This window comes from Phoca vitulina, unplaced genomic scaffold (genome assembly GCF_004348235.1).
Source record: "Phoca vitulina isolate PV1807 unplaced genomic scaffold, GSC_HSeal_1.0 scaffold4, whole genome shotgun sequence".
Taxonomy (NCBI): domain Eukaryota; kingdom Metazoa; phylum Chordata; class Mammalia; order Carnivora; family Phocidae; genus Phoca; species Phoca vitulina.
In genome coordinates this window covers 1175276-1202195 of record NW_022589707.1, presented here as the reverse complement: position 1 = coordinate 1202195, position 26920 = coordinate 1175276, and the positions used below count along the sequence as shown (strand labels likewise).

At 43.3% G+C, this 26920-nt stretch overlaps 1 protein-coding gene across 4 annotated transcripts in view; it reads left to right on the top strand.

Annotated features, from left to right (window-relative positions):
- The window catches only part of CNTNAP2 (contactin associated protein 2), a 1915205-nt gene that overhangs the window by 1794235 nt on the left and 94050 nt on the right, over nt 1-26920 (top strand). For all 4 annotated transcript variants that reach the window (XM_032401131.1, XM_032401133.1, XM_032401132.1 and 1 more), the window contains one exon: nt 2750-2843. In XM_032401131.1, coding sequence (XP_032257022.1) covers nt 2750-2843 — 94 coding nt within the window. The remainder of the gene's footprint in view (nt 1-2749; nt 2844-26920) is intronic.

The window sequence follows — 26920 nt, the reverse complement described above, 5'->3', positions numbered from 1 at the left end:
ACTCTGGGCCTGTGGCTCGGGCAGACCTCACTTCCTGCATGAATTAAGACTTAGGAGTGTTCGTGACATTTATAGATCAATCAAAGCCAGGTAGGATCACTGATATTCTAAATGACAATCAAGATTCAAAAAACTTCTGCCTCGAAACAAAAGAAAACAAACCAACTGTAAATAAATGTAAATGTTAGCTTTTGGTCCGGGTTCTCAACTGCATATATGTAGGAATGGGAAAAGCTGAAAGTAAGCTCTGGAGACAAAGTAGGAATTTTATTTTCCTGTGAGCTCAGTACCAGTAATATTAAATGGCTGCCAAAAAGCAAAGTCTCTCTGGTCTGGATCCATAGAAGCAGTTCAGGAAAAAGCAGGTAACCCCACTAGGTGGGTCAGGCCGCATCTGAGGACTGATTTCACTCTGCGTGCCCTGCTTTACCAGTTACACGGACATATGTCAACACATTTTTACTGAGGACCTACTATGTGCTTGGCACTGCCCTGGGCCAAAAGACATAAGAAATCTAAAAGTCTAAACATCGAAATTTGATAGTTTTTAAGATTATGTACAGTGTATTCATAAAATGGAATACCAGTCATTCATGACAAATGATTTAGTTTTTATTTATTGAATTACAGAATTTCATAATACATCTTTAAGTAATGAAAAGTAAGTGCAAAACAATGTATGCAGTTAGGTTCCATCCAGTTGTAAAAAATCAAAAGAATATACATTAAAAAGTTGACTTGATAAAAAATTAATTATCGGAGCACCTGGGTGGCTCAGCCGGTTAAGTGTCTGCCTTTGGCTCAGGTCAGGATCTTGGGGTCCTGGGATTGAGCCCCACGTCAGGCTCTCTGCTTAGCAGACAGTCTGCTTCTCCCTCTCACTCTCCCTCTACGCTCTCCCTCTCTCTCTCTCTCTCTCAAATATGTAAATAAAATCTTTAAAAATAATAATTATCACCAGGCATGGGTTATTTTCTGCAAATCTATACTATTATTTTCTCTATAATGAGCATATATTGTTTGTATCCATTTTTAAGTTCTTTAGCAAGACAGATGAAGGTATAAGAAGTATCTAGGGGAAGCTCATCGCTGTGAAGCGTGCAGGGTAACCTATTATGTTGACATTCTATGGTTATCTTTTTTGACCACAGAAGTGGAGGGACAGCAGCAGTTACCCATATGCGCCACCAGATGGCGCCAAAGCAGCTAGCTAATCAGCAGCCAGCGCCGCAACTTCATGAGAGTTAAAATATCTAAGCTTCTCTGGACAGAATAAGGGTTTTGTTAATGCTGCACTTAAAATTATAGAAAACTTTTCAGAATTATAGTTGAGCATGCCAGTGTTTGCTTTCACAGTGTTTTTTGGACCTCCGTTACAGTGCTGAACCAGCACCCGGGCACAATAACTCAACAGCACTGGTTCTGCAGGTCAGAGCTCCCCACGTTCCTGAGAGGTGATGAGTCTTTGACTCTGAACCCTGGCTCTCAATAACCTCTAGGTTTCTAGTAAGCAGCCTCAGGAGTCAGGTGCAGATAGTCATTAATGATGAATGATCCTTCCTCAAAGAGGCTCGTTCTCCACGTGGCCAGTGAGATTAGCTCACTTCCCGGCACTGTTTCTAGCAGCCTAGCTTCCGGCAGCTTCGCCCATCTTGGCGGTTACTAGCAGGGACCCGGGAGTGGGGCCGGTTTCTGGGGTGTGTGCTGCCGCCTTGAGCAAGCCCCTGCTTGCATGCCTGTGCTGGGAAGGGACGCAGTGTTTCCGCTGACCCGCACCTCACCTGCCGCTTACCTAAGCAGGTAGGAAACTCACCGCAGAAAAGCGAAAGGCTACAAAAGCGATTCTTCACAGGTGGATATAGAGAGGCACAGAAAACTCTAGGAGCTTCCAGTGGGGGAAACACCACTAGGCTGTATCAGTTGTAAAAAGACAGCTAAGGCAGAAAAAGCCATGTCGGGACTGAGAGGACAAGAGAGGCCCCGATTCTGGGACACCAGCGTTTGTACTTTGTACTTGAGAAATGTAATCGGTAATGTGCATTGCTCCCACAGCTCTTTCCATCTGCTTATTTTTCCCTCCCTTACTGCCAACTCACCTCCACTCGGAAGGAACCAGGCCAGCTACAGCAAATGTGCCTTTGTCCCTGCCAGACTCAAATGTCCCTGCCCTGTGGGGGCATCCTCCTCTCTTGATAAGCAAAAAAAAAAAAAACAAAAAACCCACCATGTATATTTACCCAACTTGAATTTCAGCATTTGAATATATATTTACATATATATTCATATTTGAATATACATACTGAAAATCAATATTGGTCTGAGCTGATGGTATGGAAAGGCAAATACAACAGGACAGTAAGCGGATCTTAAAGAAAATTCATTGTTAAAGATGCAGCATTTTCTATCTCGGGTTAATGCTGGAGATCAGATGAAGCAGATTTTACTCTATTAAAAATGAGCAAGGATCTTAATCCAGCAGAAAATGTGGACAAATTATCCACAGAAAATTGCATAAGCTGAAGAACAATTCATAAAGAGTCTTTACCAAGCTCAAAATGTTTTCAAATAAGCCCAGGGAAGGAATAGATGGGCTTCCTGTTTGTTCAGGCTGGTATTTCAGAGTCCGCACCGATGAAGGAAGATATCCGGACCCCAGGGTTCTGAGACGGACTCATCCCACTGGGAAGATGTGATCCCAGCGCAAGTTAGCAACGTTCTTCTAAAAGTGTCTCTTGTTTTCTTCCTGCAGCTTGATCACTATCCTTCTGTGAGTTACCATCTGCCGAGCTCGTCTGACACACTGTTCAATTCTCCCAAGTCGCTCTTTCTAGGAAAAGTTATAGGTAAGAATTGTGTGCTTCATGTATAAACGTATGGTAAGAATATGTTTGGTATAAGAATTCTGTTAGGTGATGTGAATCTGGATTTTTAAGTTACTGGGTCGATTTCTGCCATTGGGTTCCGTCACCGAGACCTCCTCAGTACAAGAGCAGGTGTGTTGGTTTTCTCAGTGATGCAGAAGAGATCATCAGATCATCTTTGGGGTAATTGGCCTTTGAAACACATTGTGATTGGTGGTTGTGTCTTCTCTGTTGGTGAAGGCCATGGGACCAGCGTCCTTTGTTGTGTGATAGAAACTAAAACAGAAGTAAAACCAGTGTCTGCTCCCTGCTTCTCTATGTGAAATTTGCTCATTCATTTATTTGAGACCCCCACCTACTAGCAGTATTTAACTTTGTCTAAGCACATCAACATGGTTCTGTCTTCCTCACTCTGAAAAAGCTGGCTGATATTATTTGCAAATTAGAAGGCCAACAAGGATTGGAAAATTGTGGCGAACACCCACCCCCCATGCGTGATTGTTAGTCTGAGCATCACTCTTGCCCTTTTCTTGCCATAGATCAGCACCATCTAGATTAAAATACCAGCGTGATTGGTTATATATTTTTAAGTGATTGATGTAGAGCCAGTGAAAGAATTTTTTTTTTTTTTACTATGAGAACTTATATTGTGAGCCAAGAATGAAAACAGTAAGATGGTGGGTAATGTGTGGGCCAAGGAGGAGGTGCGTCCATGTCCAGCAAGTAGTGGTGGTCAGAATCATTAATTGTAAAAAGTGCTCATTTTAAAAGATGGGGGCAGGGGGAGCAGATAATTAGGAGAATAGGAGACCTGACCTATAATAAAAATAACAATGTGCACTTATATAGGATTTACTGCAAGCCGAGCTCTGTCCTACCTTAGATATATAAACTTATTGAACCTTCATGGCAATTCTGTGAGATCATCAAGATTAGACAAGAGCACACAAGACTGTCTACATTTTACAGATGAGAAAACTGAGGCACAGAGAGATTCAATATCTTGCCCAAGACCACCTACTTCATAATTGGTGGGGCTGAAACTTGAACCCAGGCAGGCAGACCCCTTGGTCTGTGCTCCTGACTACCGAGCCATTATCTCTGTGCCAGCTGACTGAGAAATGAAAAAAGAAAGATGGGAAAGTTTGGCAGCAGAGGTTGAGCGGTTGAGGGATACGTATTCATGGACCTAGAACCAGAAACACGCCAGGCAAGGCTGCAGATGAGCAGAACTGCACACGGGGCCTCAGAGGAAAAGGCCACATCCTCGGGGAAAGATGGGAGGGGGGCATTAGCTCAGTCGACAGGTGAGAAAGGAAGGAGGGCTGAAATTCATGCGCACCTACTATGTTTTAGGCGTTGTGCCAAACAATTCCCACGTGTACATGTGACAACTAAATGGGACAGCCGTCCAGTGAAGCAAGACCTGTGATGATTATCCTCATCGGTAAGATGAGGAAACAAGTTGAGAGAGCCAGTCACCAAAGTTACTTAACGAGGATGTGGCAAAGTGGAGTTTTGATGTGGGTCTCTCTTCAGGAGAGTCCTCGGCCTCAAGCAAATCAAAAGAACTTGTCCAGAAGGGAGGCAGCTGGAAGTCAAGGGAGGCCATTCATCAGCAGCAAGAAATGGCCATTTAGTGGAGGAGAGCCCTGACATTTGTGAGGTGTCGTACATCCTGAGACGCTGGTGAGGGCCCACGTCTCACCACAGGCATTCCTACAATTCAGTCAAAAATAATTGGAAATTTTAAGTGTTCTTTTCGGGGCCGTAATCATTCCATCAGAACAAACTCAACACTATGATGGTATGAAGGTCCCAAAGACACTATACTGTGATATTCCCAGAGTAACATCCACCATGAACACACCTGAAACAGTGGACTTCATTGCTCTATGAGACTCACAACGTCACGTGTTGACAGGAATGTTGAGGGATTGCTAAGTCCCATCACTAGAAGTAACACTGTCTGGCTCATCAGTATTTCAGGCCATGTGATTCAATTCACACTTGAGCAAAATTACCATATACAATGTAGCATGGACCTTCAAGGTCATGAACAATAACATCATAAAGGCAACATCCTCTATAACTAGGAATTTACTGGGCTCTAAATCTGTGCCAAGTGAAATGCATAACATGAACCTCAGGTGTAGGAGTGTTACACGCAGAGTTTTCTGTGCCCCAGAGGAAAATTTTGCTGTGCACATAAACTAACCGTGCACATGGCAACGAGTTAGGTCAAGAACATAGGAACACCTGTAAGGAAGTCGCTGACCCCGAGGTGAAGATGGCATCATGGCGTCACGCACAGAAGAGGAAGGTAGGATGCTGCCCCTGGTCCCCAGGGCACTGACGTCTCCCAGAGACTGACTCTCATCTACACCAGCCTGGGACCTCCACACGGACCAAGGCGGTGACTTGTCATTCCACTGTCTCCTAACAAGTAGCAAGTGCTCAAGAACCATTTGTTGAATTAATAAAGAATAAAAGGGGAAAGAAACAAAAGGCATGTCATCGAAGAAGTGAGATAGTGGGGTGATGATGCTAATCTGGTCAATAAAAGTAGCCCGGAGGCGAGATCCACAGCTCTCACATGCCTTCCAATCTGGTGTTTCTGAAAGCAGGTGTCTGATAATAATGGAGAATAATGGAGTGCAGAGAATGTAGGCTTTGGAATCAGGCAGAGCTGGTCTCTTAGCTCCAGCGGCCCTAACGGAACACCACACACCGGGAGGCGTAAGCCACAGACACTTCTCGTGGTTCTGAAGGCTGGGAAGTCCGGGAGCCAGCAGATCAGGTGTCTGGCCGGGTCCTTCTCCCTGGTTGGTGGGTGCTGACTTCTCTGTGTGTCCTCATGCGGCAAGAGGAAGCGAGCTCCCTCCTGTCCCTTCTTACAAGGGCACTAATGTCATTCATGGGGGCTCCCCGCTCATGACCTAATCACCTCCCAAAGTCCCCACCTCCTAATGTCATCACATCGGGGTTAGGATTTCAACATAGGATTTGGGGTGGACACAAGCACTGGTCCACAGCAGCTGGTTTTATCTGAATCCAGGCCTTGTCTCTCACTAGTGTTGAACCCTTGGGCACATTCCTTGAAACCCCGAGGGCCTGGGTTCTCGCAGGTGGTTTTTGTTTGTTTTGGGTTTTTGTGTGTTGTTTTTTTTTAATCAATTCGCAGCAACCAGATCCGTGCCTAGCATATAGAAAGCCCTCAAAAAATATTTGTGGAGTAAATGAACTACTCACTTAGTATTAAGCTAATAACATCTTAGGAAGTACCCAACACAATGCCTACATAAATGGTGCATAAATAAAGAAAACAATTGTCTTTTCTTGATGCCAGCTCTGTGCCAGTCGTTCTGATCGGTGTTGCAAGCAGAGTCCTCTCTGTAATCCCCCCAGTGCCACCCAGACCACTGTTACCCTCATTGTAGGAGGAAGGGACCATGGTTGAGAAAGGTTACATTATTTTCTTGAAGCAGGATTTCCCAGCACCGCACTATTGACATTTTGGGTCAGACAGTTCCGTGTTGTGGGGCTGTCCCATGCATCATGGGACAGTTAGCAGCATCCCGGCCTCTACCAACTAATGCAAGTAGCAGCCCCCAGCTGTGACAGCCAAAAATGTCTCCAGACATGGCCACATGTCCCCGGGAGGGCCATGTCAACACCAGCTGAGAACCATTGGCTGTCAGTCCGCCAGCTGGTCTTTGGTGGAGGTGGGATTTGAACCGAGAGATGTGTGACACCAAGAGCTATGCATTGCTTCCCAGGAACACCTGCATCTTTCAGAATGATGAAGACACAGGGAGGGGAGCTGACACCCTGAAGATAAATTCTGTTAACACAATCAAAGGAGTCACAGTGAAGGCCACAAAGACTTGTGGGCACTTGGGGAAGCTAATCATTGGCCATATCCTGAAGCCAATATTCCTTAAATATTTGGCCATTTAGTAGGAGCAGGATGAGTGAGAAGCATTTTTTAAGTTCCCCTTTGAAAGCGACATATATTTCAGTGAGAAACGGCCAATATGCATTCCCCAGCCATGTGAATAGTCATCTGTAAAGACAGACTGAACTTCAAACAGATACCTCATGTATTCTATTGAGGTTTGACACCCCCTAGAGAATGATGCCCCCCAGCTGTTGCTTTAGTTGGGTCATCTGCTAATCAGAAACCAAACCTATAAAAGAAGGGAAAGGAGATGGATCTAAATAAATAATAGGACTTCACATGGAGCTCTTTGATGAGCAATGCTTAAAAAAGGACACATAAAAAGGATGAAAGAAAGTACCTAATCAAGGACAAGTTTGATCTTTCTAAAGCAAATGGAAGAAATATATTTATTTAGAAATAAGAATGTGATCACTGTCAGCCAACATCAAAATTTTAGAATGGATTGCTCCATTTCTCAGTCCTTCTAGAAGGAAGTCAGAATCACAAGCAACAAAGTTTCACAAAGTAGAAATTTCATTGGCGGTCATTATGTCCATTTTGTATCATTTACTAGCTGAGTGATGTCATTGACTTTATGTATATGATTTTCAGCAACAGATTTTAGTATCTCAAAAACTCTTTAAATCAAGGGAGAGAAAGATAAGTAGAAGCCTGAAGCAGGATTTTCTGTTTACTTCTTTTTTAACATTTCTCTTATTTATTTATTTATTTGACACACAGAGAGAGAGAGCACAAGCAGGGGGGAGCGGCAGGCAGAGAGAGAGGGAGAAGCAGGCTCCCCACTGAGCAGAAAGCCCGACGCAGGGCTCCATCCCAGGACCCTGGAATCATGACCTGAGCCAAAGGCAGACGCTTAACTGACTGAGCCACCCAGGCACCGCTTTTTAACATTTCTATCAATGGAAAAAATACAAATAGGATGTTTATTAAATTTGCAAATGACACATAGCTAATAAAAGGATGATTTAACAAGCTAGGTAATAAAATAAAAACGTCAAAAGCATCTTGATGGTCTAGAAAGATAGGCTAAAACAATGACATGAAATATAATAAAGATAAACTTAACTCCTGCATTCAACCAAAAAAAGAAAGAAAAAAAAAAAAAAGGCAGACATAAATGGAAGACAGAAGACCCCTGGTATCATGAAAAAGATTCAGGTTGGATTTCTGGGGAGTTTGGTATGAGCCAATGTTATGTGGTGATTGATGTTTAAATAAGCACTGTACTGAGCTACATTAATGAGAGAATCATATCCAGAGCAAAGAGTACAGTCACACCCCAGTGGAATGTCATGGCCTCTTCCTAGGCACCTCATTTTAAGATAGATGTTAATCTTCTGAGGAAAAGACCAGATGAACAAAAGGCCCCCCAAAGGAAAAATCAGAAGACCTGGGGATACTAAGATACGATTAAAAAGACATGAGAGAATCCATTTCCGGTCTTAGACAGCTGCTACCTGGACAGGTGAGACCTTGTGGAGGCTGACTCACCAGGACCAGAGAAGACTAGCGAGAGCAAGACTTCAGTCCCTCCAAGAACTTCCTGGTAATTACCGCCACTAAAACATGAGTGACTGCAGTTTAGAAGCAGTGGACTCTCCATTATTGAGAGTATTCAATACTCTCAAAGGGTCACTGGAAATTCCTCTGTACTTTGAGTTTTCTGGATGGAGTGAGACCAGATTAGAGAAAGCCTAAAAACCCTTGAAATGGTATACTTTGTGACGGGAGTAACTTTCTTTTTTAAAAAGGTGAGAAATGCAGTATTACAGTGGAGAAGTTCCTCCATGTGAGAACTGACAGGATAATTCGATTCGGGGCTCCTTGACATGCATCATTCAGTGCTACGGATGCAGCATCGAGATGGACGAGAAGAATGTCACTGTATGTTAGTGTAACGGACAGCCTCTGTTTTCAGGATGGCATATTCATTTTAATTTTAATTTTAGAAAGGTATTTCTGAGCCCTCTTAGTTTTTTCAAATTAACTGTTTGTGCCAGTGCTGTAAATCACAGTGATATAAAATCATAGTAAAGTAGATCTATATTATAATAAAAAGACAGCAGTTCCTCTGTGTAAGTTTGAGAAGCTGTGTTTGGAGAAAGTCAAATACTCATGCAGGGCAACTGTTGCTTTACTGAGCATTGTTACTTGTCAGTGGCAAAATTAAAGGTGAACCCATTTGAATTTAATATGGTTTGTAAGTCTTGTTGGTCCCAGATCCTAATATTTTCCAAATTGCCATTATTTAAAGTAACTCCGATAGAGGATATACCTATTGGTAGCCATTGTATGATTTGCATTATATTCTAAAATGTGAATATGATGATCTTTGGATATAACATCCTTATTCCAGGGCTTTCCAAAACTTTCTGGAACTTTGGCAAAGCCTTCACACACCGCAGGAAATGACATACTTCTGTCTGCATGCACTGGGGAGGTGGTATACTGCGGTAGGCATTATGCTGCTCACTGAATATTTCTGGCCAAAAAGTTTTGAGTAGAAAAGACATAACAATGTCTGGGCTAAGACATTTAATTGCTGGTGCAAGAGTCTCTAGAGTCCTTCTGTCCTTTTGTCATGGGGACTGGAAAACCTGAAGACCATGGTGGTTCCATCACCTGGAGCCCTCTGTGACCACCGTGAACAGAGAACCCCGTCAACTCATGACAAATGCATAGCACAAGGAAGGGAGGGAGGGAGGGAGGGAGGGAGGGAAGAAAGAAAGAGAGAGAGAGAGAGAGAGAGAGAAAGAAAGAAAGAAAGAAAGAAAGAAAGAAAGAAAGAAAGAAAGAAAGAAAGAAAGAAAGAAGGAAGAAAGAAAAAAAGAAAGAAAAAAAGAAAGAAAAAGAAAGAAAGAAGAAAGAACTCTTGCTTTTTAAGCTACTGAGACTATAGGGCTCTTTGTTACTGTGGCACAACCTAGCCTATCCTGATTGATACATAAGGGTTAGAGCTGAGATCAGAACTTTGCTATCACACACTTGGGTTTTCATTCTTAGTTTATGACTTGCAGACTGTATGACTTTGCAACGTGACTTAACATCTTGCACATTCTGTTTCCCTATGTGTAAAATAGGAATAGTAATGATCCATACTTCACAGGATTCAGCAAAATAATACATGTTTGAGAGATAGCATGGGGTCTGCCACATAGTATGTGTGTAATAAACATTAGTTATTTTTATTCAGCCATAATTTGGCAAGTATGTAGTGATCACTTGTCATATGCCAGGCATTTATACGCCATTGATACACCAGTGGTGTTCAAGACAGGCACGGTTGCTACCTTTAGAGGGCTTGAGTTCTAACAGGAAGAGAGGAGAAGACAATGGAAGGAATTAGAAGTGGAAGGACACAATGGCAAGGTAAACGGAAGATGGGAGCGTAGGATCCTTTGGGAGCAAGTAGGAAGGGCACTCCACCCGGTCCAGGAGACAGGGAAGGCATACCAGAGCAAGTGGCATAGAAGCTGAGACCCGAGTAAGAAGTTAGAATTGTCTGGGCAAAGGAATGGGGTGGCGCAGAGGGCAGAAAGAGGAGGGCTTTTCCAATTCTCTGTTGCTCTACAACAGCCTACTCAGAACTTTATGGCTTGAATAATACTTCATTATTGCATGCAGTAATTCTGTGGCCTCACTGGATGTCTCTTCTGCTTGATGTGGTCTCCGACGAGGTGTTAACATGACTCGATGATCCAAAGTGGCCTCACCCACGTGGCTCCAGGAGTCTAGCAGAGGCTGTCGGCCAGAGGCCTCAGTTCTCCCACACTGGCTCCATGTCATGGCTGCTTGCGCGTCCTCCCTGCATGATGGCAGGCGCTAGAAGGGGCATTCCAAAAAGTAAAGGTGCAAGCTAGAGATCCCTAAGACCCTGCCTCAGAAGTTACTCACATCCCTTTTCCCTCAAGTTGTTGGCCAAAATCTGGACTCCAGCCCATATTCCAGGAAAGGAGATGCACACTCTACTTCTTGATGGTTTCGTGACAAGTTCCCACTGCAGAGGAAAAGGTGGGATGGGAGGTATGGTTGTGACCATCTTGGGAAACCCAGTGTGCTATGAGGGAAGTTTGCAGGTTTCTTTCAGAGTGGTTGAAACTAAAGTGTATGATGAGGATAAAAACACAGCAGCAGTAAACAGGTGCAGACTAAGACAAGCTTTATGAGTGGGTCCAAATGTTCTCATTTGCCCGGGACAGTCCCAATTTCCTACTGCCAAGACGAGAGCGAATTATTAGCAATGCCCAGGTTCACTCTAAAAATGTGACCCAGGGGACACCTGGGTGGCTCAGTCAGTTAAGCATCTGCCTTCGGCTCAGGTCATGATCCTAGGGTCCCAGAATCAAATCCCACATCGGGCTCTTTGCTCAGTGGGGACCCTGCTTCTCCCTCTGCTTGTGCACTCTCTCTCTCTCACAAATAAATAAATAAAAATCTTAAAAATAAAAATAAATAAAAATGTGACCCAGTGGGGATTGAACTAGGTTATCACCCGTCTTGTTTTGGGTTTGTCCAACAGGAGCACTTGAGATCAGAGACCCAGCCTTGGTCCAGGAAAAGGAGAAGCCTCCGGGGGGGTGTAGTTGCAAGATGAGGAGATGAGCGTTTGAATACAAGTTTATTTGGGAGCAGATCCCAGGGCATATTAGTAGAGCAGTGGCGAAATGAAACAGGGGAAGGAATGGAGCGCCATCAAGCTACTCACCATGTGGGCAGTGGGAGCTCAGGATGGGTGGGGAACTGTGGGAGGCTGTTCACAAGCCGCCTCGCTATCTCCCTGATGCAGGAGGAAGCGAGAGCATTGCGCCTCCTCCTGTCCGTCCGCGCAGGCGAGGGCTGCTTCCGGGAGCCTGAACTCCCCAGCAGTTCCTGCCCACCCTGCTCCCCAGGCAGAAGAAAGCACAGAGCATGGGGATCCCCGGCCTTGGTCTTTGGAGTCAGGGGTGAGTGTAGAGGCGTAAGGCAGGGCCCTGGCTGTGTCTGCAAATTAAGGATTTATTTACAAGCCATGTTAAGGTTTTAATGTTACCCTGGGAGCAAAAAGGTGTCATGGAAGGATTTTTTGTTTTTAATCAGGAGAATAAGCTGACCAGATTGACACTTTAGAAAGATAACATCACCTGCAGGGTGAAAATGCTCCAAGGAGTCGAGTGAGAGGCCACAGGACGGCAAGCGGAAGGCTGCTGTGTCTATAACAGGATTGCACGTTGTGATGCACCAACAACTTGGGCATGCCGAGGAAATGCAGCGTCTTCGTTTGTCTATGATAATCTGATATTCCTTCTGGATAACAAGGGCAAATAAACGAAAGCCCGGTCTAGCTTACAGTCGAATCTGGCTTGATTATTTCACCAGTCCCTTCTGGTTGTGCTCTGTCCCTCTGGAATAAAAATGTTCAGTCTCTCCAGTGGCCTTCCCATCCCCTGCTTTCCTTCTAGAAGATGGTGACCAGGTATGTAGAATACAGATGGGGATGGGCAGCAGGATGTGGCAGCTTAAGTGTGTGTCTGACACCATCACAGGGAGGTCCCAGGGTCATGCTGTCCTTCCTTGGGTTCACATGAGCTGCCATCTGCTGGCCTCCAGCCCAGCATCCTGATGGTAAAATCGGTGGTCGGGGAACTTAGAGTCCCCGTCTGACTCGTGCAGTGCTCCAAGGAGCACCCGCCCTTGCTCCCTTTGCCTCCTTCTGTCCCCTCAGCTCTCCCTTGAGACAGACCCCTAGTCTCTGTCATGTCCTTCATCCTCCCCATGGCAGATGTCAGCACCCCAAGGCAGCCTCCGTGGTAAATCGTTGGCTTTATCTCAGAGTCCCCTCCTCATAAGACTGAGGGGCTGTCGGCTCACTCTTTTTCCCTCTCTTAATGAGGCTGGGTTGCCCCATGTTGTTGCAAGACCCCCTACATGACAGTCTCCCCCCAGAGCCCCAAATCGGGAAGCAGAACATGAGCCCCCTGCCTTTAGTCCCCTTCCTCACCCTTTATAGACACACCTCCTGCTCTCTGGACAAAGCTTAGTCCCTCTGGGTCTCTTCTTTCTCTCATAGTCCTTTCAGGCTTTATTATTTTTTTTAATTTTATTTATTTTATTATGTTAGTCACCATGCATTACATCATTAGTTTCTGATGTAGTGTTCCATGATTCATTGTTTGCGTATAACACCCAGTGCTCCATGCAGTACCTGCCCTTCTTAATACCCATCACCAGGCTAACCCATCCCTCCACCCCCCTCCCCTCTAGAACCCTCAGTTTGTTTCTCGGAGTCCATAGTCTCTCATGGTTCGTCTCTCCCTCCGATTTCCCCCCTTCATTTTTCCCTTCCTTCTCCTAATGTCCTCCCTGCTATTCATTATGTTCCACAAATAAGTGAAACCACATGATAATTGATTTTCTCTGCTTGACTTATTTCACTTCAGGCTTTAAACAACAACAACAACAAACACCTTGCTTTTACTTCCTCTGTCCTGTAGCTATTGACAAAAGAAAAAAAAATGCCATGTAACAAACAATTCCAAAACACACTGGCTTAAAACAACAATCATTTTTTCTCACTAATGTGTGGGTCAGCTAAGGGCTGAGGGTCTCTCTGGTACAACTGTCACCTTTCTCCTGGGATCATGTAGTTAACATGGGCATACTCACCGGAGCCGACAAGAGAGGCACAAGAGCGCAAGCCCACTCGTGCGAGCACGTTTCAAGCCTTTGGTCTTGCCACACCCGCTAAGGAAGTCATAGGGCCTATCCAGAGTTGAGGAGAGGGGAAAGACTCTGCTTCTTCATAGGAAGAAAAACAAAGTGACATAGCAGGGGCAGAGACCCAGTGGAGGAAGAACTAGGGACATTAACACAATCTACCGCATTCCCTTTCATCAAATTCTCTACAACTAAGAAATAGCCTCCTGTCTTCCCCATGTTAGCTAGACAGGTGGGTACTGTCTCTATCACAGGAAAACTCTATGATCTGCTTTGTCCTTGATGGGTTAAAAGGTATGAGTAAAGGAATTGGGGGAAATCATTTATTCACCCAAAAGTATGTTGAGTGTTTATATATACCAAGTGATAGGGATAGAACAATGAATAAAACAGCAAAGTCCTTGCCTTTATGAAGCATATATTCTAATAGGCGTGGACAGAGAAGGAGAAGATAACTGTCTGGTAAGATGTTAGCTAGTGATCAATGCTATCAAGAAGAATAAAGGGGGCTTAGCAGTAGAGAGTGTTAGGCTGGCTGGGAAGTCCTTTCGGAGGAGCTTGCATTTAAGCAGAGGCCTGATGATGCCAGGGAGGGTGATGTGTTGGCCCCTGGAGGGAAAGCATCCCAGGAAGCATGAGGGGCAATGCAGAGGCTGGGAGGTTAGGTAGAGACATGCTGGACTTGTTCAAGGAACAGCAAGAAAGATGGTGTGGCTGGACCACAGTAAGGATGGGACAGAGTGGTAGGGGATACCTGAAGCTAGAGGGCTAGCCAGCAGCTGGATAGTGCAGATTGTAGACCATTGTGGAGAGTCTGCCTTTTATTGTAAGTGAGATGGGAAGCAGAAGACTTTGATCTGATTTATGTATTAGAAGCTACCATATTAACTGTAGCGGTTGGGCAGCAGAAGAAGAGAAAGGCAAGATGGACACAGGAGACCAGTCAAATTCCAGTTGTAGAATCTAGGTGAAAGAGGGTGATCCCTGCACCAAAGCCATTGTGGTGGTAGCAATGGAGAAATATTTGGAATAAGAATATATTCTACACGCATAGGATTTGGTGATGGATCAGCTGTGGTAGGTGAAGGGAAGAGATATCAAAGAAGATTCCTCCAGTTTTTGGCCTGAATAGATGGGTAAATGGTGGTGCCATTTACTGAGGGCAACACTGGGAGACAAAAAGTTTTGGGACTGGGGGATAAAATTAAGACTTCCATGGTGGACACATTCAAGACTATTCCCTTGAGGTGTGGTCCTCTGCTGCAGAAACTGAGCACCTCCTGGAGCAAATCCCACCTTCTCCCATCTCTGCCCCCTATTCCCTCTGCAGGCAGATGGGTGTTGCCTAGGTCATGGGTCATCACTCAGAAAGGCAAAAGAGAAAAGAAAATGGTTCCAATGAGAAACAACACAAGTGTTATCTCCATACCATGGAAGGGAACATGCACTAAGTAATGAAAGGAACAAACTATTGATACACAAAACAACTTGGATGGATCTCTAGGGAATTATACTGAGGGGGAAAAAGCCAATCCCAGAAGGTTCATACCTAGTGAGTCCATTTACATGACATTTTTGAAATGATAATATTTTACAAATGGAGGACAGATTACTGGTTGCTGGTGGTTAGTGACAGGGGCAGAAGGGAAGAGGGTCTGAGGTGGTATAAAAGGGTAACATGAGGAATTCTTAGGAATTGTTGGAATTATTCATGATCTTGACTGTGGTGGTGAATACACAAACCTACACAGGTATAAAATTGTATAGAATTTTACAATTTTGGGGCACCTGGGTGGCTCGGTCAGTTAAGCATCTGACTGTTGATTTTGGCTCAGGTCATGATCTAAGGGTCCTGGGATCAAGCCCCGTATCCGGCTCCCTACTCAGCAGAGAGTCTGCCTGTCTCCCTCTGCCCCTCCCCCTGCTCACGCATTCTCTCTCTTTCTCTCTCTCTCTCTCTCTCTCTCTCTCTCACAATGAGTAAATCTTTAAAAAAAAAAAAAGAATTTTACAATTTCTACACACACACAAATGATACACATACAATCAGTGAATTATATCCATCTCAGCATCCTGACTGTGACATTCTCCTATAGTTTTGCAAAATGTTTCCTTGGGAAAAACTGGGCAAAATATACCAGGGAACTCTCTGTATCATTTAGTACAACATGCGATTTTACAACTACCTCAATACAAGTTTCAGTGTTTAAAAAGTAATAGAAGTAAAGCAAGACCTAGTCCACAGTATTCTCTGGAGTCATTTATCTCTGGGATGGTGGGTAGTCCACCAGGCGCCAGCTCCCTGGACGCAGCAGGAGGGTGGTCCACACACAGGGAGGACATGAAATGACTGCACCAGCATCTCTCCTGTTCACTCTCGACTCTCCTGCCACTGCCACTGAAGATTAGGAAACGTATAGGAATGAAATACTGATTTACCACTTGGAATTCCGTCGTTCTCCTAGAGTTGCTATTGAAGGGATGACTAATATAATGCATTTCTAGAAATGGAGACAGAGGAAAATGTAGTACATTGACCTCCCGGCTACTGCTTTCAGAGAGAGGCCCTGAGAGCAACTTATCCCCCTGTGATTTATGTCCACGTCCAAGGAGTGGAATGTGGCAGAATTGATAAATGAACAAATGGCAAATAGTTAATTGAAATTTATGCTTAGTTGCCTTTGGCTTTTATTATAATGATTAAAGAAGAAGTAAAACACTGATGAGAGACCTTGTTTAAGTGATCAGCGAGAAGTAATACTAAAATTGAAGAGAAGCAATTATATCTAATTTTTCATGTCGGAAAGAAAATTTAGCATTGTCTTAATGTCTAAGATCTCCTCCAGGCTGAAGGAAATCTACACGGAAGGAATCTGCCCAGTGACTTATAGTTTAAGGTTAGTTTCTCATTCTTTTTTAATTGCCTTCAACTGTCATTCTTAGAAATGTATTGGGATTTTTTCATTATTATTATTACCTTTGTAGAATCATAGGAGGCCCTGAGGAATAATTTATTTAAACTTTGTCATATCACAGCTGAGGAAAACGATGCCCACAAAGGTGAAGTCATCGGGCCAAGGTCACATAACAAGCTGATTTAATACCCTAACACCATCAATATCATAATCATCTTGGCTTGTCGCTCAAATGTGTCTTAAACAAGTATGATTAATAATTACATCATTATGACCCAAAGACACACAAGATGTCAAGATAAAACAGCTACAAAAGCAAATCTTTTAACAAAGTGTAGACTGGAAGAGGAGATTACATGGAGTGAAGGTTAAGAGCACAGACTGTGGCGTCGGACACCTGGGATCCCGGCTGTCCCACCTGCTAAAGAGCCTCAGCAGGTGTTCGGCATATCTGAGCTTCAGTTTCCTAATAGTGGTAACCCCCCCCCCCATGGCATACGCTTTGTTGTGAAGATTAGAAATGGTACCGGCAATGTAAAGGGCCTGTCACAGAGCCTTGCACATTGTAAGTGCTCAATCCATCTTGGAAAGTGTTATTACATCTGATCTTTGATTTTCAATTTATAAAAATAAAGGAAGGGCTGACCTTAATACCCAGTTATTATTAAAAAAAAAATAACAACAACAACAACAAAGAATAAAATAAGCAGTGAAAACTTTGAGAAATTTCAGTGGAAAACACATTGGTACCATCATCTCTCCGTCTTGTTTTCCAAAGTTAAATTGTTTTTCATTAACAGAAACAACCCCAAAAAGGCATTTATCATTAAAATGCAGTGAGAAAACAGAAATTCATGATATGTTTAGTATCTGCTCAAACCAGACTGTCAGAAACAGGGGACCTATTTCTGTCCCAAATCACCTGTCTCTGACACACAGCATACATGTGTATACCCAATTGTTTCTAAATAAACAAACATTGTGAAAGCCAAAATTCCTCTTATTATAATACCCAAAAGTATTCCAGAAGACAGAGAAAATTTAATTTCTTGTATACATACAGTCGATCCTCATTATTCAGAGATTTCATATTTGGGAGTTCACCTACTTGTTAAAATTTACAACCCGAAAGGAGTGCTCGTGGCACTTTTGTGGTCCTTTGCAAACATGAGCGGGACAGAGCACACATTCCCAGCCAAGGTGGATGGAATAAAGCAACACTTCCTTCTCATTTCTGCTCTCATGCTCTTAACAACTCATTTTTCTGGTCTATTTAGTGCCATCTGGTTTTTTTGCATTTTTATGAGGTTTTTTTTTTAATTGGTGATTTCACTGTTTAATGTCACCTAACTGTGGTACTGAAATGCTGTTGTTCCCAAGCAAGGTGGCCGTGATGTGTTTTCCAGACAAAATATGCGTGTTAGATAGGCTTCATTGGTAAGCATTAAGTTTTAGCACTGTTGGCTAGGAGTTCAATGCTAATGGATCAACAATATATAGTAAATAAGGTGTCTTTAACAAACACACATCTAGAGCAAGGTCACGTATGGATTGGGTGATGAAATGTGACCAGAGGCTCTCAGGAACCTAACCGTGTATTTCCCCTAGGAGCAATAGTCCAGTGTTCACCAATCCGGTGCTCACGGTGACTCTATAGAACATAACTGCTGTGAATAATGAGAACCCACTGTATGGTTTTTAACTCCCTGTCACGTAAATAAGATCACACATTGTATTCATGCAGCACTTGGCAGTTTTAAAGGCAGGTGCATAACTGTTGTCACATCTGATACCCACAGAAGTTAAGATGAGAGTCGTTATTGCTCAGTGAAGTAGGGTAACAAGTCCAACTGGCATTACCCAGGGGGACTTGATCTTCCCCTCTGGGGCTACAACATCTCACGGTGTCTCCTGCCACACACAGATTAGCTGCCACTCGGCATCGCGGCATCTTGGGACCCTGGGAAGGAGAATATAGCATGTTTTGGGGAAAGGAGTCTGGATGACAAAGATCCTTTGCATAATCTTGGTAAGGACCTTCAATTTAAACCTTGGAGGCCTTGAAGGTAAACACAATGAGATGAAATTGGGTCACACTTTATTTGAATACTGGGAAAGACAAAATAGGAAAACACCAGGAAGAGTGGACGGGAGCAGAGTTGGCCAGGAAGTCAGTGCTTTGGAGATTTCTCCCCCAGCTTCATAACCACATTCGGGAAGGCTGGCCTCCTCGCAGACTTTTCTGGAACCGCTGACAGAGGACAGAGAAGCCATAGAAAAATGTTTGCTGGGTTTTCTGTTTCAAACGTTCAAATGTTTGCTTTGGCTACCCCAGAAAGAAGCATTAAATGTTTACAACAGATATTTCCTATGACTTTTAATGTTTCCTGACAGCAAACGTGGCTGGATTTTGAATGTGTCACCTCCATGCTCTGGAAATAAGATAGATAGACTCTGTGGCCTAATAAGATTTTTTTCCTGCTCTTATATATAGCTGTTAAAAACAATAAAGTGTGCTTATCTAAGAGAGAGCTAATCTTCTTAAAGAAATTTTCGATGATTTTTAATTCATAATTCACACCTCTCAGCCCGGGTGAATTCATTCTCAAACTCTGATCCCATCTGTATTATCCATGAGGAATTAACATTTGAAGTGTGAACTCAGGGGCTGAAGCAAAGTCGTTAATTCAGAAAGGAATCCCGATTTCATTTTTCTCCATCACTAGAGTCAACTTTAGTTCAGGGCCTGCTTTCGGTCTCATCTACAGTAACCAGACAGATAAAACAGGGAGCACTGTCTGCTTGAGAGCTTAGTAAATTCACCTTGCGGGTAAGTACCTACTTAAATCTCCACTTGATACATGAGGGGAGAGTCGCGGAGAATTTAAAGTGACAGGTCCCGAGTCAGATCGCTCGTCCATGGTGGAGCCCGGATTTCAGGGCAAGTCTTTCTGTGCAGCTCTAACTGTTGATTGTCCGTGTTTGTTTTATGAAAGAGCAAAGGCCTGGGGGGAGGGAGACAGTATTTTTACTTGACATTTCAAAATGGGGATCCTATGGGTCTCTGATAACACTGTGCCCTCCTCTCTTCTTCCCCTCCACAGGAAGATTTAGATTCAGAATCCTTGTTCATATGGGAAGTGCAGTAGGAGCTGGGGAGGAAAGACAAGTCATTCAGATAAATACAGTTTCAACACAAATCGATGCATGAATTAATTTGGGGGGGCCTAACTCTTCTTTTTTAAGACACTGAGTTTTTAGAGATTTTTCTTATTTTTAGTCATGGGAATCAAACCCTAAAACATGTAAAATCTTTTCATTTTTTTAACACTAAGGTTATTTAATAAAAATCTATTAATACCAAATTAAGAGCAACATAAGGTATACATGAAGTCATAGAACTAATTTCACACCAAGTGACCTAGACTTGCAAGTGACTTACTGTCATGCAGCTTAATAGTTTGAAGGTTTGATTTTATAGGCTTCTTAAGTTTTGTAATTAATTGACTTTATTTTTTAGCAGTTTTAGGCTTAAGAAAAACTCAGGGGGGGCACCTGGGTGGCTCAGTTGGTGAAGCGTCTGCCTTCAGCTCAGGAGATGATCTCAGGGTCCTGCGATCGAGCCCCACGTCAGGCTCCCTGCTTAGTCGGGAGTCTGCTTCTCCCTCTCCCTCTGCCCCTGCTCCCCCTGCTTGTGCTCTCTCTCTCTCTCAAATGAATAAAATCTTTTAAAAAATTAAAAAAAAGAAAAACTGAGGGAACATACAGAAAGTTCTATCTACGCCCCCACTGTCCCCACATGCATACATAGTCTCCTCTACCGTATCGTACTTATTTTTGGCACTCCACACTTGCCACAACATAGTACACTTGTTATAAATGAAGAACAAATATTGGTATAATATTATTAGCTAAAGTCTATGGTTGATATTAGGGTTTATTCTTTGTGTCGCACGTTCTGTAGAGTTTGACACGTGGGTAATGACATGTGTCCACCATTACAGTGTCCGTTAGGATGCTTTACTCTAAAAATCCCTCATGTTCCAACTGTTCTCCCCACCCCATCCCCTAGCGGCCGCTGACTCTTTTACTGTCTCCGTAGTTCTGCCTTTTCCAGAATGTCATACGTCTGGAATCATACAGTTATGTAGCCTTTTCACACTGGCTTCTTTCACTTAGCAAGATGCATTTCAAGTTCCTCCATGTCTTTTCATGGCTGATAGTAGCTTCTTTCTTTTTTTTTTTTTTTTTTTTTCTGGATGATATTGCAGCCTTATTTTGCTGGGGGCAGGGGGTGGGATTGGGGGGGTGGAATCGGGAAGCTAAGTTTGAACAGCTATGACAGAAAAGAGGCAGAAGTCAGTAAAGAAAACCAGTTGTTCCAGTTTTCCCATAACTGTATGCACCTCACAGCTCTTTGACTAGCTGACGTCGACGGCAAGCTTGGTGCCTCCAATTAAGTGTTTTCATTTCATCCTGTGTATTGGGTTGGCCCTCCTTTTCCTGACTCATGCTTATAATCATCTTAATTCCAAAGCAATTTGTTTTGTTACTTTTTTAATTGGAGTGTAATTGGCATACAAGATTCTATTAGTTTCAGGTGTACAACATAGTGATTCAAAATTTATATACATTACAAAATGATCACCACAATAAATCTAGCTACCATCTGTCACCGTACCAAGTTATTTCATATTAGTAACTATATTCCCTATGCCATCCGTTGTATCCCTGTGCCTTATCTGTCTCATAACTGGAAGTTTTTACCTTTTAACCCCCTTCCCCTATGTCACCCATCCCCCAACACCCTCCCCATGGCAACCTCCTGCTCTTCTCTGTACCTGAGTCTATTTCTGTTTTGTCTAGTCTTTTGTTTTGTTTCTTAGATTCCACATGTGAATGAGATCCTGTGGTGTTTGTCTTCCTCTGTCCGACTTCCTGCACTTAGCATGATGCTCTCTAGGTCCATTCATGTTGTCACAAATGACAAGATTTTATCCCTTTTTATGACTGAGTGATATTCCATTATATATAATCTATATGTATGTATTTGATATCTTCCTTAGCCATCCATTCACAAACCTAGGTTGTCAAAGGACACTTAGGTCATCAAAGGAACCTGTTTTTAACAAATATGCATATATCCTCTTTAAGATAATGTAAAATTATTAAATTAGGGAGGGGAAATGACGCTAATAGTTAATTTGGCTTTGCGCATTCTGTGGGTCTTTTCAGATTACATGTTACTTAATAGTCCTTATCTCTTTTTGAAAATGGTTGTAATCATTTCTCCTGCTGCCTATCCAAAAGAGTCAAGCATAGCCTTGTCATTTGAGGTATCTGCAAAACCTTTCCACCAAGAAATGAACACTTTTAAGGTTTAGAGAAATGACTCTAAGCCACAATTCGTAAGTGATGAGCAAATATTTCTTGTACAACCACTATATGCTTGAAGTTGGCATAGGGACCTGTTCTGAAACTTCCTGTTCATTTTATTTTCACTTTTTAATAAGAACAGATGAAAATATTTTCTTCTACAACAAAAGAAGACCCCCACTTTATTGTATATTGAATTTTAAAGACGCAAGAGAAGAGACTTGAACAGAGAGTGAAGGATGTGTTGCCTTTGATTGCCCCGATCTCCCAAAGGTGCCCCAGGTTCCACACCAGGTGCCCTCAGAGGACTCTACCAGCTCAGCTGTCCCCACGTGGCTACAAGGTGGCTGGGTCCCTAGTGCTGTACTGCAGGAGCCGTCATGGGGGGATTTAGGGGAGAGACAATGATCCTTTTCTGGGACAAGAAGGTTGAGGGGACTAAAGTGGGAAGAAGGGTGGATGCTGACCCAGGCTTGCCCTTCAGGAGCAGAACCAATCTGCTTCTTGCGGGAGAGGTGACCAATGACAAGACCACAGGTCACTCTGACATGTAACGGGCACAATGGTCATGAGAGTTTTCTTTTTTTTTTTTTTTTTTTAAATTCATTTTTTTATTTGAGAGAGAGAGAGCAGAGGGAGAGGGAGAAGCAGGCTCCTGGCTGAGCCAGGAGCCCGACACGGGGCTCAATCCCAGGTCCCCAGGATCATGACCTGAGCCAAAGGCAGATGCTTTAACCAACTGAGCCACCCAGGCGCCCCATCATGAGAGTTTTTGAAACAGATTCCTAACCCCAGGGTGAAATAACAGAGAGATCTGAAGCAGTCCTCCACCAGGTCCAGCGAATGGAAGCCCATCCACAGATGGTTCTTACACACGCTCTCACTTACCCTCGCTCAGAAAACTGACAGGTGGTACAGTCCCCTCACTTCCATTCATTCTTGGAAGCAAAATGATGAATTACACACGCACGCACACAAACCAAGGGTTGGTCAAGAGCACAGCCTTGCTGTCGGCAAACACAGTTTGCCCCCAAACGGCCGGACATTCTGCCATCTGCCACATGTCACGCCACAAGCCAGGTTCCCTCGATGTCGGCTGGATGGACTACCTTGCTTGCGCTCTTCACCAGACGAGGCTCACCACAGACAGGTGTGGCTGGAGGAGGCAGCAGCTGGGAGCAGACACTCCCTCCCCGCACACATGTGTGTGGTCATCAGGAGCACCTGCTGGTGAACCCACTCCCACATCATCATTTCAAATCATGCATTATTTTTGTCAGAGGTGTGCCTTCCTTTGATGACATGCCACATTGCTTTTTAAGATAGCTTCTCTTAAGAATGATGAAAATTCAGGGGCGCCTGGGTGGCTCAGTCGTTAAGCGTCTGCCTTCGGCTCAGGTCATGATCTCGGGGTGCTGGGATCGAGCCCCGCATCGGGCTCCCTGCTCAGCGGGGGGCCTGCTTCTCCCTCTCCCACTCCCCCTGCTTGTGTTCCCTCTCTAGCTGTGTCTCTCTCTGTCAAATAAATAAATAAAATCTTTAAAAAAAAAAAAATGATGAAAATTCAGGCGGCATTCGAAAATTTGTAGTGCATGTTATAATCGGAATCTGTTTCCAGTGTTATATGCAGAACATAAATGAATTTATTTTCTCAATTAATAAAAAACACATGTTGGGGCGCCTGGGTGGCTCAGTTGGTTAAGCGACTGCCTTCAGCTCAGGTCATGATCCTGGAGTCCCGGGATCGAGTCCCGCATCGGACTCCCTGCTCAGTGGGGAGTCTGCTTCTCCCTCTGATCCTCCCCCTTTCATGCTCTCTGTCTCCCATTCTCTCTCTCAGATAAATAAAAAATCTTTAAAAAAAATAAAAATAAAAATAAAAAAATAAAAAACACATGTTTTTTTTTTTGTTTTTTTTTTTAAGATTTTATTTATTTATTTGACAGAGAGAGACATAGCGAGAGAGGAACACAAGCAGGGGGAGTAGGAGAGGGAGAAGCAGGCTTCCCCGCGGTGCAGGGAGCCCGATGTGGGGCTCGATCCCAGGACCCTGGGATCACGGCCTGAGCCGAAGGCAGACGCTTAACGACTGAGCCACCCAGGCGCCCCAAAAACACATGTTTAAGTATTCACAGCATCCTAGATTTTTTAAATAGTAATATAATTGAATAATATTTTTTATATATCTAGGCTAAGTATTCTAGAAGATATGAAATTTAAGTTTGCAATAAAAGAAGAGAGCAAAAAATAATTTTTAACTGGGCTAAAAATGTTTCTTGCTTTTAAAAAATCATTGTATGTAACAGCTTTTACCTAAACATTTAAATCAGAAGCCAACCCTCTGTCACATGGTACAGAGACCACACAGAAAGTCAAGCTGATTACCTGCTCTATTCCTCTGCAAATTCTAACCCTAAAATATTTCTCTATAATGCTTGCAAGAAAAAAAAAATAAATCTGCAAGACATTTTTTATGATTTTCCACACTCCCTATATTTTAATTCCCATTGTGAAGGACGGGGATATGAAAACTAAATCCAGTTTGCAAGGATGAGAATCCTTGTTCGCTTTGTTGACACTGTCATTAAAGAATGATAGTGATCCCGTTTTGTATAATGCATTCCACAGGTGTGAGCAACAGACAAGCCCATCACTTCCTATCTCGCATGCAGATGGTACCTGTATGCTGCATTCCCACTGTGGATTCATTAAAGCACTGGTTCATTTCCCACTGTAATTGGGTCCCATTCCAGTCTTTTATGTCAAGCACATTACTCACATTGGCATTCATGCTCATTTCTCTTCAAAACCCTTCTCCGGGGCTTTCCTGCCTCTAAACGCATGTGATAAATATGTCAGTACGCAGTGCTGTCTCATCTCTGAGGACCATCAGTCACTGAAGTTCAGAGAACCTTTTCTAGCAGCCGTCTTGGGTTTATAGCCAGGAGGGTTTTTTTTTTGTGGCTGCACAAAGGAGAATTATTACCTAAAAGGACTTTTATTGAAGAGTAGATTTGGTGTTTCTTTAGTGCCTTCTTTAACTTCCTTTCATAAAACGGACACTACAAGCCAGATTTTACATTTGTGTGAATGTAGATCCTGGGACTTAAGTACTCTGACAGTGCCGAGGGTCATGGAGATGAGGGTTTGGGACCCTCCAGTACTTCAAGATCTCCACTGGATGCAGAAGCTGGAGCTTGGTAGCGAGAGGCCATACCTACTCCAGGACAAGGCTGAGTTAGAAAAGGGAGTGCACAGTAATAACAGAAGTGTGTAAATAACTTTTATTTGAGATAGAGACTTTTAAGATCAGAAGAGCACCAAAAAACAGCCTTTGACATCTCAGAAGAAGTAGCACTAAATCCTCATTTACTGTATTGATCCCCATGCAGTGGTTCCTGGACGGTGAAGAAAATGCCATGAAGCCATAAGGTCAACATTTCATATTTTAGCCCGAGAAGAAAAGAAAAAACATGCCCCAGGTCGGCACTAGTTAAGAGCCAAGAAAACCCAGAAGCAAAGTTACTTTCTTCCATAAGACAGGTTTTCACAAAAGGCAGTTTTCAAAATTCTGTAAGTGTGAGAGCTGAGAAGGAGGATTTTTTTTTTTCTTCTTAGCCAGGAGGACAAAGAGAAGAGGACCTGGTTGAGCTATTAGGGTAAGAGGAAGTTTGCTAAATGCCGTGGACCAAGAAGACACTGTAGGAGTTTTATGTTCGAACCAATTTAGATATTCAGATTAATTATGGACATGGTGTAGAAAACCCAAATTTCTCCCAAGTTCTACGTTTCATTTGAGGCCCAAGATAGGGTAAAGCTGATGGGTTTTCACTGATGAAAACATGTGCCTCTGATTAAAAATATGTTTGCAGTGATATAGCAACACCCTCGTGAGTCAGCTGGTGATGCAGAGGACACTGCCGGGCACCCCGGCCACTACCTAAAGCCAAACACTTGTTGGGTGGACCAAAGAAAATCATCTAGCTGCCTTCCCATCCCTCCCTCCAGACCCCAACACCTAGTCTCAGCAGCCCCGTCTACACCGCGTTGAGTTCCCTCTTTGGTAGATGGGAGCTCTGTAACAGATGGAACATGCTGGGCTAACAGGTAGCAGATGGCTATAATTGCCTCAGCCATCTACACTAACCAAGTAGCTTTTTTATTTGCATAATATTTCTCCCAAATTCTGATGTGAGTAGAGGGTATTTAATGGAGACAGTGGTATGGCCATCATGATTGACAAGCATATTTAAGAAAAAAAATGACCCCAATTTTTCTTTCTAACTCTTCACCACCATCTCAATACACACACGTGTACACACACGTATGCACGGGCTTTGCACAAACACAAACCTGCCTTTAACGTGGTATTTTTCTCTGAGACACTGAAGGAAAAAAAATTGTGGTATGAAGGTCAGTTAGAATTGGGTTTGACTTGCCAATCAACAGCCTAACTAGCAAGATGACTTCTGGTATACAGCCATGTCTCTGAGTTTTGGGGGTTTGTTATCAAATTAATGGTAATAGATTTAAGCAACTTGGCACACTAGGTGGTCAAATCTACTCAGCCTACCAGGGATAAATAAGGAGATGGGTTGGGAATTGACCAATAGCCAATTGCAGAGGTGCGTTAGTAACCTTTGAGATGCAGTCCCGCAGATTTCACCCAAAAGTACAAAACATTGGCACGATGGGTGAGGATCTCCATCTCCCATTTTTCATCCTCTCGTTCCTGAGACATTCCAAAAAAAAAGCCTAAAGGCAGCCTCGGTACTAGTAAAAGAGGAGAAGTCATGACTTTAACATGATTAAAGGTTGTGTTGACATTTAGGATTCTCAGTGCTTTCAAGTTCCAGGTTTAGGGCCCAAACTCCTTGGGTCCAGAGAGGGAAGGAAAGAGCAGAGGTGCTTCCAATTGTTCTAAAGCCTATGCTGTGCCTCATTCCCCAGAAAGCCCCCGATGCAAGCTAGTCATCCAGGTTTACCGCCTGATCTCTCCATTCTCAAAGGCACACTGGTACCCATCTCTGCAAAAAGGCAGAAAAATCATTTTTAAATTTTAAAAAAGTTATTGTTTTTAATTCATTCACCAATGTATTATATACTCATTA